The 23,494-nt window shown below is 36.3% G+C and overlaps 1 protein-coding gene across 4 annotated transcripts in view; it reads right to left on the bottom strand.

The window, feature by feature from the left end:
- arhgap29a (Rho GTPase activating protein 29a) overlaps positions 1-23,444 on the bottom strand; it is a 47,594-nt gene extending 24,150 nt beyond the window's left edge. The window contains exons 1-4 of one of the 4 annotated variants that reach the window (XM_058765358.1): positions 23,382-23,444; positions 23,246-23,265; positions 23,039-23,112; positions 18,232-18,604 (exon numbers count right to left, since the gene is read on the bottom strand). In XM_058765358.1, coding sequence (XP_058621341.1) covers positions 18,232-18,604; positions 23,039-23,050 — 385 coding nt within the window. In that variant the 5' untranslated portion in view covers positions 23,051-23,112; positions 23,246-23,265; positions 23,382-23,444. The other 3 variants (XM_058765357.1, XM_058765359.1, XM_058765360.1) reach the window with 3 other exon arrangements.
- Between the last annotated feature and the right edge of the window lie 50 nt (positions 23,445-23,494).

The following is a 23,494-nucleotide window of genomic DNA, read 5'->3' on the forward strand; positions in this document are numbered from 1 at the left end:
GGGCCTGCGGCAAGAGGCATTTATGGAACAATAAATCTGGGAGGCTTTTAGAAGTGAAAGATGGGACTGTGGACTCTACACAGGGCAAAGGAAGGGGGAAGTTGGGAATGTTTTCCTGGATCTAAACACCTGGGTTAAGACCTGGGTGATGTGTGTTTCTAGGAATAAAACCGCCCTGCAAACCCACGCTGGACTCATAGAGACTTTGGCACATTTTTGTCCTGTTTGCGTCATGGAAACCCAGCATTCCAGGATGGCAAGGCCTCGTCAAGTGTTGTTGTGGGAAAAGAGGGGCTGCACATGTAAAAACATGAACAAACATAACAACTACCAAATAATTACAGCAGGCAAGGATACTTCCTGAGAAGATGATGTTCTTCAAAACTTACTAGGAAGCCTACTAAGAAGTAAACAATGAATAGCATGGACATTTTTCAATTAGGTATGTGCTGATATAAAAATTCTGGCCAGTTACTGATAATTATTTTAATGTTATGGTCAATAACCGATGGTATACATTAAAATTCTACAAAATAAAATCTGTGACATTTACCGGCAGTTTAACTATATATAGTTATTTCAAGGAACAAACATCAAATGTAAATGTGAAGTGTCATTTCTGAAGTGTCAATACTGAGAATGTCAATTTATGGTTTTTCACTGTAAATTATACAATTTGTTCTTTTTCACTTCCATAAAACCTTCCAAATTTTAACCATATTTTACTTTAAAATTACATTAAATGCAATTAGTTATATTTTACACACTGTTAACATACTGTTAACAAATAAACAGGTTTTTACTGTAGCATTTTTACATTCTTTTACTGTTAAAATCGCAATTTTCTTTTTTTCAAATAAATGGAAAAAAAAATCAAAAACTGAAATTAACGATTATTAAATTACGGCATATGAAACCCAAAAATTTAAATACATTTTTAACAATTAATTCTTTTAGAATTAAAGTATAATAATATAATATAATATAATATAATATAATATAATATAATATAATATTTAAATTTTAAAATAATCAATCAATAATCAGATTAAAAATACAGTATCAACCAATATTGAAAGATACATTTAAAAATCCAAATGTGCGTGCATAATTAAATGTTAAAATAAAAAAAATCCATATTAAAAAATAATGTGTTAACCAATGCTGATAATCTAATGATAGTAATAATAATTGTAAAAAATGTGCGTCACAATTTTAATCAACTTCTAAAGAATGAGTGCTTTCTGCTGAAATTAATTTTAAAAAATAGACAAAAGAATCTGAATTTGCAACATTCTTGTGACCCTAACCCTGCTCAATCATGCATGACTTATTGTGATTACAATGTAATAATAAAGCTTCAGAATATGAGAGACGGCTGGCAGGGCTTTCTGGTCCATGTCCAGTGTAAAATCACTTATCATGTTACAATTGAGCCTGCTGAGGCCCACGCAAATGATAAAGAGCTTATAGTCTTTAATGTGAATCCCACAATCTTCACAAAAGATTATAAAATACGATATTATTATGACATTGAGAATGGTGTCCTAATATGCACAACACCTACCTGCTTTTAAAGTCAACACAAAGATTAGCAAGAAGACTCATTATGGTAATTGCCTGCATCATCTGATCAGGGGTCAACAGCATTACAATCAGCTCCAGAGTGTAGGAGTCAGTAATTTGGTGATCAACATCTTTGGTTACGTGCCTCCTTTATGTCTTAAAGTCAAAAGACTTGGTAAAAATCTGACTACTTAGCCTTTAACATGCCCTTTTGACCAGAGCTGCCAGGGTGGACAGTCTAATGCGTTCCTCAGCGCTTATGGCCCACCCCGGGGCACTTTCTGTTGAGGTAGGTGGGCCAGGTCTTCCCCTGTGACAGGGAAGCTCCTGGGATCAGGATATTACATGCTCCACGGTAAAGGGGCCTTTTGCATTTAGCATCTCCCCCTGCCTCAAAGTACCCTGCTGATCCACCTTTCATCCACTCTTTCCCATGACTGCACACAAAGGGCCAACGTTTAAAGGAGCCTCTTGTATGCACACACACATACTTGCATAGACATGCCTCGGAGGTCAAACGAGACTTTGAGAATGCTCTGCAGGTAGACCATTCGCCATTGTAAATGAAATATCTCGCAAATTAATTAGCAAATAAATCAGCCTTAATCTCGTCAAGAAAATGACGGGTGATACTGGCGAGTCCAAAAATGTGCATCATGTTCAAATAAATCTGAATCAAAACATGCTGTTGACAAAAAATATGGAAAAAAAGATACTGATAATGCAATAACGATATTTTATGAAGAAGATATATATATATACACTGTAAAAAAATTTTTAAGTTGGCTCAACTTTTTTTTTTTTACAGTGTATATATATATATATATATATATATACTGTATATATGTATACATACATACAGTATATGTATGTGTGTGTGTGAATATATATACACATATACATACATAAATATTTGAATATTTGGTCTAATTTTGCACTCTTATACACTAAAAAGTATTTTTCTGACTAAAAGTACAATAAAACTGACTAAAATGAATACATATGACATAATTGTCATATTGACTAAATTTAAAGGATGTTTTTGTCAAAACAAAAAAATTATGACTAAAAAAGCTGTGTAAAAATTAACATTGTCTTGCATCAATGTCATGGTAAGGTCACATTATTCATCAAGGGTCATTAGTAATCAGGGCACAGATATGTCTTGATTGTTGAGGAGCCGTAAACACTCCACTTTGAGATTTTGAATCTCCACAACTGATTTTGAATCACTTATCGAGGGACTGAATATGAGCTGCCTGATTGTGAAACCGGAAAACGATATTTGCTAAATCCATTCATTTTGGCAAACCATAATATCTTCACTCGCATTAAATATTCCAAGTATTTATCCTCCAAAGTTTCCTGCTGCATATAAATCAGGCACCTCGCGTGGAGACAGGAATGCGCTTGCTTCTTTCATTCGTCCACACAGCTGTCGATCACTCAAGAGAGCGGGAAAAAAGACAGCCACCACTCCCTCCTGTTCTCCACGTTTATGAGGAGAATTAAACCCCAGAATTCCAGCTATGCTGCATTCAACACGACTGAAAATCTCCCACAGAGCAACGCTGACCAGAACACAGAGAGAGTCCAGTGCTCTCCACGTGGATTACCACAACCAGCTCATCTCAGGCCGGCCAAACCTGACATCCAGAGGGTAGAGAACAGAAAAAATGAAGGAGGCTGGGGTTTGTCAAAAGTCAAGCAGAGTAAAAAAAGCTTCACAGAGGTCCTAATTACCATAATCTATAGAAATCTGCCAGAAAAAAAAAATCCTATTCAACAAGACACTAAACAGTTTACATGCTTCATCCTCTAAAAATAATGTCATAATGAATGGTTATAAAGTCAAGTTTGAAGTCAATAACTAAAATACAAAAAAGCTTCACAGAGGTCCTAATTTTCATAATCTACAGAAATGCGCCAGAAAAGTCGTATTCCAAACAAGATACTAAACAGATTACTTGTTTCATCCTCTAAAAATGGAATATAATTTACATTATATATTATAACATACTGAAAAATCAGAAAAATTGGCACCAAACTGGGGAAAGCACTGGGGCTTTTTTTCTTAATTTTTAAATTTAATAATTTTCAAATTTATTAATGCAATAATTATTTTATTTAATAAAATTGCTTGAGGTTTAGAGCGTACAGACAAAATGTTTACAATGTTTATGAACCTCGTGTTTGCTAGCAATTGGCGATTTATATCTGGAACAACAGTTCTGGAAGGTCATACTAGAAAAACATCTGACAAATTATTCCGTCACATTACTTAATTTAATGATTTTATTCAGTTTATTCAGTAAATGTGTTATATGCACATTTTGGAAATTTTATTTGCATCTTGCTGTATTCATCCAGCCTTTTTATGCAATGTGCCAGATGTGGATAGAAAGCGGGACAAGGATATTAAATGCCATTGCCGTAATGTGTCCATTACCTAAATGTGCACTACATTTGTGTGCAAACATTAACGCATTTAAAGCGATAGTTCACCCAAAAATGAAATTTCTGTCACCATTACTCCCCTCATGACGTTCCAAACTCGTATGCATTTCCTTCTTCTGAGAAACACACATATATATATATATATATTAGGGGTGGCACGGTACATGTATTCGTCCCGAACCGTCACGGTACGGGCATCTCGGTTCGGTGCATGAGGTCTTATGACAAATACAGGCAATTCACCCCCAATCCAGAAGGGGGCGCCCGCAGTAATGCAATGCTGTTTGTTAACCGCCAGCAGAAGAACAGCGAATGCCATGAGTTGCGCACTTGAAAACAAAGCCCCCAGACAGTGATCATGTGCTGATTCTGAATGCATCTCTCACTGACAAGGGAGTATACTTTAAAGGCTTGCGCACTCAACTGTTTGCAAAATGGGGCTTTGTGCTCGTGTATCCTACCTCTCTCATTCTGCACAAATCCAAATATTCCATAATATTTCCATATTTGCGATGTAACGTATCTGAATGCTAAACTATTATTTATTATGTAAATGATAGGCTTTGTACTTCAGTCGCGTTCCAACGGTGACACAGAGGCGCGCGCGCTGGTGTTTGGCTCACTGTATTTTATTTTGATAAAGTACCAACTGTGCTGTCAAGTTAGCAATGCTGGAACTGATGTGTGTGTGTGTGTGTGCGCGCGCACTCCGGCGGGATCACTTCAACTGTTTCCACCAGCAGAATCAACTTTAAACACTTATTGTCTTATTAATAATCACTGTATAAAGGTCTGCTTTTATTTATGTACACTCACAATGAAAAAAAAAACAGATTTTATATATATAACTTGTAATAATATTTAGTATTTTCACATCTAGATGGAAAAAATTATAATTTGCACTACTGTCTGTTCAAAATAAATGAAAAGAAACTGAGCATAGTAGTATATATATATATATATACTTCATTCTGTCTTAACAGCAATGGTGCAATTAGCCATAAAGTCCGTGAGAAAAACCAGACAGCCGTTGCTCGGCCAAGGATAAGCCATGGACAGGGTTTCCCCTCTCAACATGAAGCTGTGTCTCTTTGATGGGCTTTCCAGGGCTCAGGCCTCAGATGCAAAACAGGGGCCAATTAATCTTCAACCACTCATCTTGTACCAGGAACCCATTGCTCGAAAACAGGATTTGAGTCAGATCAAGTGGACTGGCCTATATGGTCTTGCAAAGCTACGCTAGAACCCCTCACTATGTGTGTGTGCGCTTGTGTAGGAGAGCGGAGGAGAATAATCCAATCCTGACGTTATTGAGGGTAAGGAGTTGGGGGGCACATAAAATCTACCGCTTTCCAGACTATTTTAATCCAAGGCCACTTTAATCTAATCTACAGGATAAATTTGCCATCTTGGATTGAAGTTGCTAATCCAGAGCGGTGGGCTTGATTGGGGGTTGCATAGTATTAAGGTTAATCTGTAGACCATATTTGCTAGGTTGGTTTGGAGATAAAAGACAAAGCTACTGGGACCCTCAGGTGTGGTGTCTTGTTATCACTGACCAACATTATCATTTCAGTTTCTCAACAATTGTTTAACATTCCTTTTGTGCCCTATGTTTGACTAGGTTACAGTTTTCTCCAAACTTGACTTCCTGTTGTAAACTTTCCTCATTCCAGAGATCCTTATGTTTAAGATTTTGGATTAATCTGAACACTTTACAGGATCAGCGGTTACTTCTCTCCGGAGCTTCTGTTTTAAGAAATACAAATGCATAAACCAATAAACTACAAAAATGCATTTAGCCTGGAGACTGTTGGTTTTAGTTTTTAGTGTGTTTTTTATTCCTTAAATTGTGTAGACTTTTTGAATAAGGAATTACTAATTTTGAGACGAATAGTTGAAGAGAAATTTACATAGTTAAGATGAAGTCAATAGAGGTGGAAAAATTGATCAAAGTCTTTGCTGTAATCGAATGCAATCCCTAAAATAAAAAAAATAAAAATAAAAATAAAAATAAAATAAAAATAAAATAAAAATAAAAAAATAAAAATAAAAATAAAAAAAATAAAAATAAAAATAAAAATAAAAATAAAAATAAAAATAAAAATAAAAATAAAAATAAAAATAAAAATAAAAATAAAAATAAAAATAAAAATAAAAATAAAAATAAAAATAAAAATAAAAACTCAGGCAGGAGCAGACATCATTCCATAATTCTACAGATACAGTTATGATGACGATACAAATTTTAGTTAGGGCCATCAGGTATGAAATTTAGGTGGAATAGAGGTGGAAAAATGGGACAAAAATCATGCTCATAAAATGGCAAAATATTTGCTGTAATCTAATGCAATCTGTTAAATAAAAATAAAAATAAAAATAAACGTTAAAATAAATGTTAAAATAAAAAATAATTATACAGATAGTTACGAAGATTATATAAATTAACGCCCGTTACATTATGAGGGCCAATTGGTTTAACAATTTCATCAGGAATCCTGTCCTATAAGTAATCCACACTAAGAAAAAAAACCCACTGTAAATCTGCAGCTTGAAAAATAAAGAGCGTAACGAGTGGGCTTCAAAACTCAATTCAGGACCAGAAGGATAAAAAATAAAAAATAAATAATCAGCCTAAAAATCTTGTTTCAGGGTGGCTAACTGTTAAAACTCCACAAATCAGCACAGACCAGGCAGTAAACAGCTATCCGCAGCCCACACATGTACACTGGTACAGCCAGCCCTGAAAACGCACACTAAGTGTCTTATCTATTATTCTCTGTGTTTTGCACAGGGTAGGAATGAATATGTCACCTTGCCCTACATTCAACTCTCCTTACAGGCTGTAATCTCTACTCCATGCCCACATTCTGAACGGGCTTCACTATAGATAAGCACTGAAGTCTAAGAGAAATTGAACAAAAGAGTTGGACTGATGTTTTAAACTGCTGTATGTATGTATACGGAATGGAACATCTTCTAAACAAGATTCCTAGCCCTAACTCTACTTTTAATGAAACAAGAAAGTGTAATGTGATCTTCAAAGATGATCTGGACTAATTTACGAGTGCCTTTGAACAAGAATATCTTCAAAGCGACCCTTAAAGGAACTCTTTATTAGAGAACTGACTGGTGGCTACACCATATAAGAGGAGATCGGCTATTTACCAGGAGTACAGCTGGATCACAGCTGCATTAAAATGCCAGAACAAGCCACTGAATGACAGTGTGCGGCTAAATTTAGGCTGGAATTTCACAATGGATGATCTCTGAAACAGCATATTGGTTTTCTCAGAGGGCCTGGTGCATGGCCATTTTCCCATAAAACTTCACAGTGGGACAAAGAGAAGTTGTTTTATATAACTTGGATGAAATGGATGCAACATAACTGTGCTAGAGAGTATCACATGGGAAAGAAAGAAACCGTAATCCTAAAAACATTCATGGCTCGATACCAGGAATTATTCACTGTGACGTCTGACAAATGATGGTGCTGTGAAACACCTGGTGAGAAGCTCTCAGCACCCAACTAGTTACACATTACCAAACACAGCACAGGAATACTGTGAAAATGACCATTTTGCTCACCTTCTACTATTCAGCCAAGCAATAAAGTCATCCGATACCAATGACTCATTGAGAATACTGAATGATTTATGCAGCCTAACACTTAAGACACAGATATGACTCACTTTAAAAGCACTCACTCTCATGACTCATGACATAAAATCAGCTGTGCTACAACTAATCATCATTTACTCTGAATAAATGGTTGAGCTATGTTTCCAATAACTACTCTAAACACAACTGAAATCTCTTCTGGATCAAAGCAGCACATGTGTATGGTGTATGATCCTCACGCCTGTGTTTGAAGGTCGACGTTCACAGGGCAAACGGTGTGGGTCACCAGCCCCCAAATCACCTCACAATGGGGGCCAGAAAATCAGTTTTAGCCGATCAGAGGAAGCCCCCCATGCACAGCAGGCTGGAGCACAATGTGGTGCCGCTGGGGATGAAGAGGGGTCTAATCCCACTCGGCCCGCACCCCACTGCGAGGGCAGCTTGGACCCTCCACAAACTCCACAGTCACAATTTGAAACCTTTCCAAGCCATTTTTAACAAATTTGCCAAGTATTGGAAATTAAGTGGCTTCCCTTTGCACATTACAATAAAATAAATTAGGGGACTTTGATCTTACATTGATTGTGTGATAAAAATTCTACTAACCTTTTGTATATTACATTTTTTTTTTAAAACGTTAAGATTATAAAACATATCGATAGATATATATTATATAGACAGACAGACAGACAGACGGATGGATGGATGGATGGATATGGATGGATGGATGGATAGATAGATAGATAGATAGATAGATAGATAGATAGATAGATAGATAGATAGATAGATAGATAGATAGATAGATAGATAAAGATAAAAAGTAAAAATGTCAAGAGAACATACATTTCCTATGACAAAGTAAAATTAAAATAAAATAGTGCTGTCAAATCGATTAATCACATCCAAAATAAAAGTTTGTTTACATATTATGTGTATATTTATATGTATATATTAATACACACGTATATATATATATGTGTGTGTGTGTGTGTATATATATATATATATATATATATATGATTTATATTATTTCTAAATATATATTATATATTTTTCTTAAATATATATATATATGTGTGTGTGTGTGTGTGTGTGTATATATACGTATATAGTATATATATACAGTACACACACATTGAACATGTAAACACAAGCCTTTATTTTGGATATGATTAATCGTGATTAATCGATTTGACATTAAATTTTTATTTAAAAATAAAAGCAAATTCAAAATCTTAATAAATATGCAATAGCTATTAATAAACACAAAAGTATTAACTTATACTTATATTACATGAATATAATTATTTTTATATTTATGTATCTGGCAGATCTGTATCTGTTATCCAAAGTGACTTACATTGCATTTCAAGTATACATTTGATCAATTCATGCATTCATTCCTTCTAACAAGGCCTGCAATGGATATAGATGCTATAGTGTCATGCTCTATGCCATGCTAAAATGCTATTTGGCTGTTGGTTATCCAATAGTCTGTATGGCCTCAGTGACAACAGCAGCACATTTTGATTATTACAAAGACAAACTATTTTTTTCTTTGACTTCAAACATTTCTAATCATTATAATGGACTGTAAAGTCACTGTACTAGGACAGGACAGTAGCACTGTCAATGTTTCATGCCGGTTCTTTTTGTCCAAAGTGTCCAACATTCTGCAACTGTTGATCTAAGACACTAAAGCAACAAGTGAGCGTTTGTTCTGGAGGAATGCAGAGTATGTGGGGGGGGGGATGGGAGAGGAGAGTACTGCGTTTCCCACCCCTATCAAAATGATGAGCCCAGACTGCGGTAATGGCCGACCAGGAGAGGGTCAATATTGATTTAACAGTTAAAAATACACCAGGCTGGTCCTCTCAAGGTTACACCAGCACAATCAAACAGGAACCACACAACACTGAGTATATGAGTTGTGATTAATCGATTCTCCTAAAGTTGAGATAACTGTTTATGTTTGGGGAAAAACAGAACAGTTTTAAGACTTCGAAACATCTGTGAGCTATAAAGCAACCCAAAGCATTTGAAATATGAGGGAAATTATATAAATGACCATTTGATTATTTACCCATCCTGCACTTGGGGAGAATAGAAACAATTCACTGTCCCTTGGGAGCTGCTAATAAACAAATCTCTGCTCTGAGAAGCCTTGAGTTCACATAGACTTCAGGGCGACTGAAGCAGTTTGTGGATTGATAAACATAAACTCTATTTTGTGCTTCGAAATAACAGGTTTCACCCGTCAGCCAATAGCAGCGGATTCTGGTCTGTGTGAGGGTGGTTATGTCAATTTCCCAGCACACCAGACAGTTGTGTATAATTTCAATATAAGTGATGCCTTCTAAACAAGTGTGTCAGAGAAATGAAACTGGAAATCGTGTATTCACACAGCGCTTTCCAAATGATTATCCAAAAGGCAAAAAGCTCACTGTGGTTCCCGTCAGAAATGAGCAAGCGTGAATGGAGGGTCTCTAAAACATCATAAAGAGAGCAGTGAACCTTACACACTTTATTTCCCTCAGTGAATAGGGCCAGTATTCATTACAGGCCATCTTGTTTTTCATCTTCAAAATAGCTGACACATGCCAACCATCCTGCTGCTTGAATGAGTTGCCCGTGGGACAAACCGCAACACCTGATCAGCTCAGCAAATCAAAGCCACCGGTCTCAAAATGTAAGACAAGAGGTCAGTGCAACAATGGATGCTCTGTAAATGCCACCTGCTATGCTTTTATAGTTATACTATGTTTGACAAAAATAAACTGGGAAATCCAAAATTATGGTAGTCGAATAGACAAGTATGCCATATTTTAAGAGGTATGCGTGGTTTATTTCACAAATCATGTAAAATAAACAGTCTGTCCGATACCGATACCGATTACAAATAATTATTTTATTTGTATGGCTGATAAATGGACAAAAATAAAATTCTGTAATATTTGTTTTAAATAAATAAGAAATGAAAATTATATATTTTTAAATAAATAAAATTTACATTTAAATATTATCTGTATTTAATTTTTGTAATAATTTAATAATAATAATTAATAAATCCTTAACAATATTAATTAATAAAAAAAATTCAAAAGGCAGAAATATATAATAAACCATAATAATGCATATTATATTATTATATATAAATATATTTATCTGTCAAAAACTGAGATAAAAAAGCTTTAGCTATACCACCGAGCCCTAAACAAATTTAAAAAACCTATACTGACAACAAAGCATTACAGGCAACATAATAACAATATAATGTACAATATGGAAAATTGCATTTAACAGTGTTAATAAAGTATTAGTGTTTCTAATGATTAACTTTAAGAGAGCATTACTTGACAGCAAAGATAATCTGAATATAAAAATAGGGAAAACTTATTAAAACAAGCATTCAATATCACAATTCACAAAATTCAATGTTAGCTGATTTATTAAAAGAAAAAAACTAAAATCTGCTGTTAAAGGGTATATTAATAGTACTGATATGCAGTGTTGGGCACATTACTTTAAAAAAGTAATTAGTTATAGTTACTAGTTACTTCTCACAAATAGTAACTGAGTTACATCATTATAAAAGTAACTAATTACCAGGGAAAGTAACTATTCCGTTACTTTAAAAAAAAAATTTCAAATGTCAAATAACTTTGAATGCCCCCAATATTAAATATGTTAAATTAATGAAATGAACACTAAAAATAATAAATTATTATTATAAAACATTGTACATTAATCTACACTATTTATCTACTGACACTTATTATCAGTCAGTCAAGCATTATAATATAATATTATGATAATTTAATATTATATGATGATAGAACTTTAGTAATTAGAATAACCAAGTATGAATGCATATTTGTCATCAATATAAAACGCACTAAGGCTTAATGAGCTGCTGGGTTCATGAATATTAATCACGTTGTCTGCGTTCGCTCTAATTGATTTGCTGAAATCAAAACAGGGATGATAATATGTGAGCGCCAGCCAATGAGATTGTCGTTTTTGCATTAGTTCCGCCCACTACCAGAGAAACCGGCAGTTCTTAAAAGCTGAAGAATTCCAAAACAACTCCGTTATTTTGACAGGAAAATACAACAAAGAATATCGTTTACATGTAGCGCGTCAATTCTGCATGTTATGAAAGACTCTCTTGCTCTGTGTCTTGTATGTGAGAGAAAGCGACAGCGAGCCGTGCGCTTCACACTAGAGTTTATGGTACGTCAAATACAGCTACACTGCGCATCCATTCAGATGAACTGAAAAATTTAATTCTAATAATATAATATAGTAACGCCACATTTTATTGTCAGTAACGGTAACGGCGTTGTAACGGGGGGAACAGTAATTCGTTTGATTACTCGTTACTGAAAAAAATAACGCTGTTAGTAACGCCATTTATGTATAACGCCGTTATTCCCATCACTGCTGATATGTATTGTGCATCCTTAATTACGGTATGTCACAATATGTAACAAAAAAAAAACTCCAAACAACATATATCAACACATCAAGTCAGTATCTAGTTTCTTAATCTTTATAATAGGTTTAAAAAAACAAACAAACAAAAAAACTCTGCACCCCCACATTAAACTACATACCTCTGAGTTCAGAGCCCAAACTGCCAGTTATGTCCCAGGCCAGCACAGACCCCAAAATAATCCAGTCCAATTACCAACATGTCCATCATGTGTGGCCCCCGGGCAAGGTCATGACCTTTTCAAGATATTCAAAAATCCCTCTCATTGTGAAGACATCTTTATGGAAGCTGTCTAGACCTCATAACTGGGAACGATGTGAAAACAAGCCATCAAGATGTTTTTCCTTGATTCAAATCCATAAAAACTATTAAAAGCTGATCATAAAATATAGTGGCATGCCTCGGTCTCTTAACCGTGCTGTCTATGAGAGCTGCTGTTCAATAATTGCCATTTAAGGTGACATGCTTGACTTCAGATAGAAAAAAAATGAATTCCTACTATAGCAGACCACTACTCCCTAAGGAGGGATCTCAAGGTTCTTGCTATTCTTGCATGGGAAAGTCGACTCATTGCCAGAAGCTGCCAGTTTGCTCGAAGAACAAATCTAAGGACGAGAGACAAAGGAAGTCGCCTTCACATCAGCGCATGTGAATAAAGCAGCTGTTTTGTAATGGGCCGAAATATTGCACTGTGATAATGGCTCCATGGTTTCTCTTCCTGAAGGCTTTGAGAAACCAGGGGTGTCTTTCTGCATCCACGCACTGCAGAGACAATACAGCCATAAACTGAAAGGATCTAAATCACTTTCAATCACACCAGAGCAACTGATTCCCAACAAGCGCTTTTATGCTCTGCTTCAGCCCCACCCAGTTCACTACAAACAATTACCACTTTGAAGATGTGCGCTGATGCAAAACACTAATCACCCAGATACCGACCACATAATGTTCATTTCCTACACACACCAGTGTAAACAAGGCTCAAGAGCCGCTTGTGAATGGAAACTTGGGGTATTTCTTCATTTAAATGGACATCTGAAGTGCGATTTGGGAATAAATCAGTGGCTGTGGAAGAAATATGATGAATTGTGTGAATTTCACAGTGATTTTAATGCATTAACAATTTAATGATTCATAATTTTAATAATTTGGCCATTAAGTTTTCTGAAGACCAGGTCGCTTCTTTTTGAACAATTTGATTCAATGAATATTTTCAAATATTTTCAAAAAGTTTGTTTGCATCATAATTCTTTAAGACACCTTTGTGACACTATATTTATATTTATTTTTGCTATGTGATTTTTGCTAATATTTATATTTATTTTTGCTATGACATTGCTAATATGATATAAACATAATTATTAACTAGTGCTCTCAAACGATTAATCGCATCCAAAATAAAAGTTTTTTTTTTTACAAAATATGTGTGTGTGTACTGTGGATACAGTATTTATTATGTATATATAAATACACACATGCATGTATAGATTTAAGAAAAATACGTTATATTTGTATATTAAATATATTTATATACAATATAAATATATACATGTAAATATTTTCAAAATATATACTGTATGAGTGTGTATTTATATATACATAATAAATATACACAGTAAACACATATATATTTTGTAAACATAATATATATGTAAATTATATGTATAATAACAATTATACATACACACCCACACACACACACACACACACACACATATACATATATACATATGTCACCCTGGACCACAAAGCCAGTCTTAAGTGTCAATTTTTTGAAACTGAGATGTATACATCATCTGTAAGCTGAATAAATAATCTTTCCATTGATGTATGGTTTGTTAGGATCGGACAATATTTGGCAGAGATACAACTATTTGAAAATCTGGAATCTGAGGGTGCAAAAAAATCGAAATATTGAGAAAATCGCCTTTAAAGTTGTCCAAATGAAGTTCTTAGCAATGCATATTACTAATCAAAAATGTTTTGATATATTTACGGTAAGAAATTTACAAAATATCTTCATGGAAGATGATCTTTACTTAATATCCTAATGAATTTTGGCATAAAAGAACAATTTATCATTTTGATCCATGCAATGTATTTTTGGCTATTGCTACAAATATATCTCAGTGACTTAAGACTGGTTTTGTGGTCCAGGGTCATATATATGTGTGTGTGAGCAGTATATACACATTTAAATATTAATATCATTAATATAAATATATAAATATCATATATATCAATTTAAATAAACTAAGAAATATATGTATATATATATATATATATATATATATATATATATATATATATATATATTTATTAAATATTCATTTATTTCTCAAAAGGCTGAAAACATATTATATTGTATTATATTAATACTCATATATTGATCAAAAAGCAGAAAAATACTGACAAAAACGTTTTAACTACATACTACAAAGTTTTAATAAATTCACACTCACAACAGCATTTCAATGATGACACAAACGTCTGCTGCAGTTCACAAAGTAGACGTAGTGATTTACTGTTAGTTTGCACTTTAAAACTTTTCCATGGAAAGGAGGCTCTTGAGTTCTCAGCATTCTCTCAAATTCAGCTTCCTGTCCAATTAGTCTCCTTTCCTGCATTTAGCTGAACGTCAGCCGAATACAGCAAAAGCGCTGCACCATGACTCATATGTTAGTGTGTTACTAAGCTTATTTACATAATTCCTACCGATATGTACCACCAAGGCAGACACACAAAGGGATCTTTTCAGAAATGTTATACACATGTTTAACCGTTAACCTTTCCTCTCTAAAAGTGCAACTGTTTTGGCAGTGGTCTTTTTCAGATCTTTAATAAGGTCACTCTACGGAAAGATCCGACGCCCGAGACGGATTTGTAAAGCGCCACACTTTCAGAACTATGACAACAATGTAAGACTGACACATAGTTTGTAAGTCTTCAATGATTGGGAGAGTAACACCCCCGCTCAGATCTGGTGTTCCTACTGTTCAAGGTCCAAAGCTGCGGGAAGGAGAGACCTGGAGGCCAAAAGCACCGGTCACACACTGGCAGCTCTCAGAGTAACTCTCCAACCCAGCTGGGGTCAAGGACCCTCCATCACCCCGCCAAACAAAAGGAGAGATTCCTACAGACCCTGGACAACATGGCACAGACACAATGGGAGGCTGGAAACACCCCCCACCACATACACACAAGCCACCCCTCCATCCCCTCCTTATTAAGGAACTCTCAAGCAAAGGCAAGGATTAGCGCACTGGATCTGATCCAAACGGACCCGAACGGCATTGCCTTGGGAATGCAGTAATCGCACATGCAAGAGCAATCATCCTGTTAATCTTCATTCACTCCTCTATTATAAAAACATTTCTTGATGTTTTAAAACACTTCACTTAAGATTACAGAGTACAGAGGAAAAGCCAATTAATAAAGAAATAGAGTATTATTTGATCAAATACTCCCACAATCAAGGATGTTATGATTTTCAAATTTATTTCACAGCCAAGTAGCCATTTTAATACTTTAATAAGCCATTATCGATTCCCCCACAACGTTTACAGTATATGTTATAAATATTTTTAAATTAATTTAATTTTTGTGGTCATAACACAGTAACACCGGCTTAACCAATAACATGAGTTTGGGGTGGGGCTTATCTGTTTGTCTGGCCAATTGCTGATGGGGGAGTGACTTGGAAACCTGTTTGAAAACAGACACTATTTTTTTTTTTTATAATTCCATTTGGTGACACCAAAAAAATAAAATAATAATAATTTATTTGAAAAACTTTTAGAAAATTATATATATATATATATATATATATATATACATACATGCACGTACAAACAGGAAATAAAATATATTTTTCTGTTTGTCTGTATACAATATATATTTTAAACAGAAGTCATAGTTAGAAATGACTGTCTATATTTTATTTAAAAAAAGAATCAAGCCATTTTTTATTTATTACCTTATGGTTATATATATATATATAAATATATATATAATGTTTATATATAGTATATGATATTAGTACACAAAAGTTTAGAAAGTTATGTAAACATAACATCTATATAAACATATATTTTAAATGTACATATACACAAACATCTACATATACTATTGTCACGGTGCACACAGCAGGGAGGAACGAGGAACACGCAGACGAGGATAAACTTCAAAATAATAGTCTTTAATGACGACATCAGGGCAGGGCAAGACAAGGCAAGGTTGACACAGACAGAAACACCGGGGAATAACGATTAGACAAGACGAAAAGTAACTAATCAGGCAGGAACTAAATACACATGACAATCACAGATAATTAGACACACCTGAACTGAATAAACTAATAATCACACAGAACAAGGACAGGAACATGACCAACTAAGGAAACAAGAGGCGGGAACACATGACACACACGACAGAGGACTGACATAACTCCCCCCTCTCGGAAGGCACGTCCCACACCTAACAGTTCCACCTGGGAGGAGGGGTGGGCACTCTGGAGGCCCCTCAGGACAGACATAGAGCGGAACAGACAGACGGAGGCCATGGCAGGGCTAGGAGCTCTGGCGGCCATGGCAGAGCAGGGAGCTCAGGAGGCCATGGCAGATGGTCTTCACTCCACCCAGAGCTCTACAACCCCCCCCCAAAACCCCCTCCGGGGCTTAACGGACAGGACTGGACGGCCCACTGGGGCTAAACACACAGGATAAGACAGGATAGTCCTCCAGGGCTAAACAAACAGGGACAGGACCGCCCACAGGAACAGGAAGCCCTCCTGGGCTAGGCTTGGAAGCTGAGGCTTCTTCTGGGCATGACAAGGAGTCAGGGGCCCTCACAAGGTCCCTCAGCAACCACCTCCACTTCTGCGACAGGGAGGCCCCAGACAAGTCTCCGCGGACAAGACCGACAAGACAAGGTTCATTAAAATGTTCCTGTGGGCACAACAAGACTAAAAACGGCACTCCTGGCCATGACATGTGGACTGGATCCACAGGGACCCTGCACTGGACTGGAGTCAGCGGCAGCCGGCGGGATTGCACTCCAGGCGGGCTTGCCACAAGCATCCAGGCGGGCTAGGGTGAGCGGCGGCCGGCGGGCTAGAGACAGCCACAGCCGGTGGACGGCGGCGATGATATCCCGCGAACGGCGGGCTGAAGAGAGCCGCGGACGGTGGCAGACCGGAGGGGCTCGCGGGACTTGGACTCGCGGCACTCGCGACGAGACGAGACGAGTGGTGACTTCCACGCCGCGGGGCAGACAAACAGACAGGAACCAAAACAAAAGATTTTTTTTTTAAAAACGGAAAACAAAACGTGGTGAAGGGGCGCCGCTTACTGTTTTAGGTCTGGTCTTCTGTCACGGTGCACACAGCAGGGAGGAACGAGGAACACGCAGACGAGGATAAACTTCAAAATAATAGTCTTTAATGACGACATCAGGGCAGGGCAAGACAAGGCAAGGTCGACACAGACAGGAACACCGGGGAATAACGAGTAGACCAGACCAAAACTAATTGAACAGGCAGGAACTAAATACACATGACAATCACAGATAATTAGACACACCTGAACTGAATAAACTAATAATCACACAGAACAAGAACAGGAACATGACCAAATAAGGAAACAAGAGGCGGGAACACATGACACACACGACAGAGGACTGACAACTATACACACACACATTTAATTAAGAATTAATCTTTGCTCCAAAACAATAGCAAATCATAAACGACTAACCTGAAGAGCTGATAAAATGTAAAAACTGTAACTTGAATGCAATGTAAGTCGCTTTGGATAAAAGCGTCTGCTAAATGCATAAATGTAAATGTAAATGTAACCTTTCTAAATAAAGAGAAACTCATTTCCGACTGTGACTTTATCTTTGTTTAAGATTGCTGGCATTGTTGAATGAATTCACAGTGTCGATGGCAAATAAACTTTCCCTTGCCATTATCCAAAAAAGATAACGAGAAGTTAGTGACCGTGAGACCAAGGCTAACATTGACCCACAACAGGCTGAAAGTATGACAGCAACAACAAGCTCTTTTCACCCACCCTGTGCGGTCTCACTCTTACCTTTGGTGTTAAAAGCTTCCTTGAGGTGGAGCAGCACATCTGCAAACCTCCGCACATCGTTGACCAGCTGCATGATGTAGTCGGGATCGGCGCCCGCCATGTCCATGCTGTCCGACCCCGAGCTGACGGAGCTCAGAGAGCCGCTCTTCGCCGATCGGCCCAAACCCCACGACCCTGAGCCCGAAGAGAGGGGGAAAAAGTGGGAGTTGGGAAGCCGTGCCATTCCCAGCGATCGCTTGTTCAGTCCTCCGCTGCTTTGCTGCAGCATCCCGGCAGCAAACATCCCAGCTGCAGCCAGTTTGAATGGATCCCAGTGCAATGCTCCCTGGAGACTCTCAGATTCCAAGAGTTTCCTCACCACTGACAGTTGGCCCTGTATGCACAATGCAGTCAATGTATGGTTAAACCTCTACTGTTTTAAGACAAGAACACTTCTATTTGTTGGACTTTACCGCACACAGACACACAGGAGGAAATTTAAGCTGTGCTCTAATAGGGATGTCTTACACACCAAATTGGTTTAGCCTTCACTGAGCCTCAACAGTGATTTACATCTCAAATAAAGAAACCTTCAAACAAGACGTAAAGGGCTATGGATATACTTTGAGATGGGGATATTAGTTACAAGCAAACCAGGAATTCAAAGGCATAATTTGACTGTGACCTGAGGCTTAGGAAAAGCTTGGGAAAAGTCTTCATTTCACTTTAAACCTCTAAACCCATCATGTCTCCATCAGACTGGATTGTTTCACATATAAGACTTGCGTTCTTTATATCAAGTGCTCTTTTTATAAATTAAAAATGCAGGTAAACACAATCCCAGTGTCTTTACTTTTCTCAAGATAAAATGTTTTTAGGAAAGCCAAGCTACTAACCTCAGATTAAAGATGAAGTACACTCTCAGAAATAAAGGTACAAAAGCTGTCACTGGGGCAGTACCTTTTCAAAAGGTACACTTTTGTACCTATTAAGTTCAAATATGTACACTTTAAGTACTAATATGTACCTTTAAGGTACCAAAATGGACCCTTTAGGTACAAACATGTACCTTTTGAAAAGGTACCGCCCCAGTGACAGCTTTTGTACCTTTATTTCTGAGAGTGTATCTCACTTTATCTTTGTTAAGGATTTTTGTCATCTTTGAAAGAACTCACACTGTGGATTGTAAATAAAGCTGCACCTTGTTGTTATTCATAAGAAAAGGTTTGTAGAAAGTTAGAATTCCAAACATCTATTTTTCCACCAAACCACAAGATCAGTCAAGCAATAACAAGTCATTCTATATTAAGAAAGTCCAATATCAAAAACATTCCTAATTATACAATGAAAATAAAGTTAGAACTTCACAGAAACATAGCAACTGTAACATTTACCCAGACAAATGAAAAATTATGAAAAAATTCTGCCTTGCAATTCTGCATAACTGGTGTTGAACAGTTTAATTCTGCTGTTATTACCGTCACACCAATTGTTTGAACAACTGAATTTCTCCTAAAAAGGTTTCTATTTGGTCATGATGGAAATGAGAAGTAAAAGAGGAGTAGAATGACAGTTTAAAGATCAGAAATGTAATTAATATTAAGTTGGTTCATGCCCCTGCCAAAAAGGTCCCTATTTGAGAAATTTAATTTAGAAACAATAAATGTATTTTTAGAGAAACATGAATTGACTGGAAGATAACTTGCTGTTGACAAGTCCAAAGCATCTTCTCCAAAACATCAAACACACAGAATGACAAATCCACATGACCACAATTTGTACCAAATCCACCCCTTAAGTGCCCCTAACTTAAAAAATGTACATTTAAATTTAAATACCACAGTCTAAGCAAAATAAAGATGCACTGAAAAGGTAAAACAAACACCTCAAACGAGTTAATCCTAACACAGACTGAACCCAATGTCAAATGGCTCTTATCAAGTCCATTCCAAAACAACACATCATTGCTTAAATAGACCTGTAATAAATGTTAGTAGGCAACGTTTAAAAAACTAACTGACGTTTGTGGAACTTTTTCTGTTGCATTAATGCGACATCGCGCACCTCATTTTCTATGTAATATAAGCATTGAAGCAATCCACCTACAGAAGTAGTTTTCTAACAAACGTTAATCAAAATCCCACCAGTTAAGCAATTCGGTCATATATCAAATATGAAATTAAAACATGCATACTCACTTGAGGAGCATATCTCGATCATTGCACAGAGATGCATGTACACTGGAAACCACAATATATCCGAAATACCGTTAAATCCCCGGTCCGCTCTACCGTTCTGTCCCGTAAACCGAAATAATACTGTCTATGTGCGCTTCACATTCCACTTGGCTTCGCCCCGCCCCCTAGCGGCTATCTAACTTCTGATTGGCCCCGGTGGGAGGAGAGGCGGGGCCTCAGTCTCCACCCACTAAGAACAGGTGTACGTGCACTATGGACGATATATTGATATACATGGCTTCTATTCTTTTAGAATAGGCCTATGTAAAATAATACCTTAAGATTAATTTTCCAGAATTTACTGTTCATATTCAGGTCATTTTCATGTCATCACGAATTACTACTAGGGAACTTAAAATCTGTGCTCAAGATTTTTTTAAAAATGAAGTATATGCCAAAAGGGAAAGCTGATTTGGAAAGGGATTTGATCCATCTAGTGGCTGTTTTTTTCGTGTTACCTTCAATGATGTAACCAAGCTTTAAAACTGTCTGTGTGTGTGCGTGCGTGTGTGTGTGTGTGTGTGTGTGTACCTACTTAACCATATTTTGGGGACAAATTTGTACCCAAAAGTGAGTTAAACTTGACAAAATCTCCAAAAACCGCCCTTTGGGGACGTCATTTGTAAAACCAGTTTAAAAATAGAGTAAAAAAGGTTTTTTGAAATTGTAAAAATGCAGAAAGTTTCCTGTAAGGGGTAGGTTTAGGTGTAGGGCAATAGAATATACAGTCTGTACAGTAGAAAAACCATTACGCCTATGGAGAGTCCCCATTTAGATAGCTAAGTAAACGTGTGTGTGTGTGTGTGTGTGTGTGTGTGTGTGTGTGTGTGTGTGTGTGTGTGTGTGTGTGTGTGTGCGTTTTTGTGAAAAGTCAGGACATGACATAGGTATTACAAGGTGAAGGTGACTTTTCAGGACATTGACCCATGTCCCCACTTTTCAAAATGCTTATAAATCATACAGAGTGAGGTTTTTTTGGGGAAAGTTGAAATGCACAGTCTCCTGTAAGGGGTAGGTTTAGGTGTAGGATTGGTGTAGTAGGGCAATAGCACATACAGTAAGTACAGTATAAAAACCATTACGCCTATGGGATGTCCCCACTTTTCACAAAAACGAACATGTGTGTGTGTGTTGAAGTTTTAATATTTTTTGTGTGTTTTTGTCATTTTTATTATTTTTAATGTCTATTCAGTTTTAGTTATTTTAGTAAACCAACTAAAGTTTTAAGTTTAAGTTCAGTTAATGTTTATATTATATTCAAGTAATGTAAATGTTTTTTTTATGGTTTTAGTTTTAGTTAACAGTAATAAATACATTATAAGTATTGGCTTGTTTTGCATAATTAACCACACTAAAATAACAGAAGAAGAAAAAAGAACAGAAGCAATGCAGGAGACAGAAATGTTTAAATGGTTTTTCCTGCTCACAAGTATAATCATATTTACTCCCTTATTTATAGTCAATACAGTTACACTAATACTGTCATTCCCCCCAAGCATACAGTGGTGGTGGTTTACATAAAGCAGCATACATCATATCCAGTCAACCGGTCAATCCGGCCTGACAGCCAGTTTCACAGAACATGAAAACATGGAATTTACAAGTTCAAAATATATAAACTTTTATGCAGAAATAAACTCATTGTAGATGTTGGCTAATTCAGAGGATGTGGCAGAGCAATGCTGAGCCATGCTGCCTGATATAATTTTTTTCCTCTGGGGAAATATATGCATTCACTACCTTCCCCTGTTAGAGCTAATGATCCATCAGGCCTGGCAGCATTCAAGCAGCAGCAGAAATGAATCATGCAGAAAACAGACTGACAGATGCATAACCAAGATGGAAAAAACACATCTTCAACATCCGAGAATTTCTGGAAATCTTATCTTTTTTTAAGTGTAAAGAATAAATTACATCATTATTCCTTGCCATTTCAAACCACTAAATAACCCTGAAGGTTTAATAATAGTTAATAATTAATAATAGGTCATTTAGGAAGTAAAATAATTACAAATCCCAGCTGCTGTTTTTCTGAGAAACAGACTGAAGGCAAGTATTACATAAACCATGAATGTGATATTTTTTTCTTTTCTTTTTTCTAATAAACTAATGAGCCTTATTAGGTTTATGTGAGTTCAACTTGTATTCATTTTAAATAGGCCTATTAAATGTTCAGCAAAAGCTAGTCTTTAGAAGGCCTATCAAAAAATAATGCACATTGTAAACAGGCTATTTAATCATAATTGTAATGTATATTTTGTGTCAAAAAATGTGAACTTACATTATAATTATTTTGAAAATTGTATAATTGTTTGTTTTATACTTAGTCTATACTAGTATTCTAGATTAAACGGCGCTCTCTAGTGGTCTTTTCTGTAACGTCGCATTTCCCCCTCCCTTGCATACGTAATCTAGCCAACTGCCAGGTCCTTAAAGAAGTGTAAAATACAAAATAGGAATGGTAGATTCATTTCCGCGAATTGGTTCTTTTAAACAACTCGTTTCAACGAAGAGTTAAAAACTTCAACTGTTAGTACAAATAATGCTAACCTTTTTTTTTTTTCTTCTTCTTTTTTTTTTTGCTAACTTACCTTTCGATCCATTGGTGAATCCTCGGTTCACTCCAAACGGTTCACTCATCGGTCCATGTTAGCCTGGAACACTGCTACGAGTCGAACATGTTCAAAAGAGTCAATTCAACGAGTCAGTTGAGACTCGAGAATGGCTCGCACCAATGAATCATTCAGACCGGTTTTGTGGACCAGTTCAATCAATTCTCTGAAAAAAATTCGACTCACAAGAACGATTCATCATTAATCTGAAACAGAAACAGGAAGAGTAGCACATTCGCCGCTTTACAACGTGTTATATATGATATGGGGATAATTATAATTAATTTATAAAGCGACTTAACTGAATGATATACTTTCGTACAATCCATTCTGATTATTGAGTTCAGATTTGTTAGCCGCACGCCGTCCAGGACCTTTACAATAGTCACATAGCTTAGATTTTGATCCATTTGGCCGCAACTGCAATAACACCGG

Source organism: Onychostoma macrolepis, chromosome 24, assembly GCF_012432095.1.
Source record: "Onychostoma macrolepis isolate SWU-2019 chromosome 24, ASM1243209v1, whole genome shotgun sequence".
Lineage (NCBI taxonomy): Eukaryota > Metazoa > Chordata > Actinopteri > Cypriniformes > Cyprinidae > Onychostoma > Onychostoma macrolepis.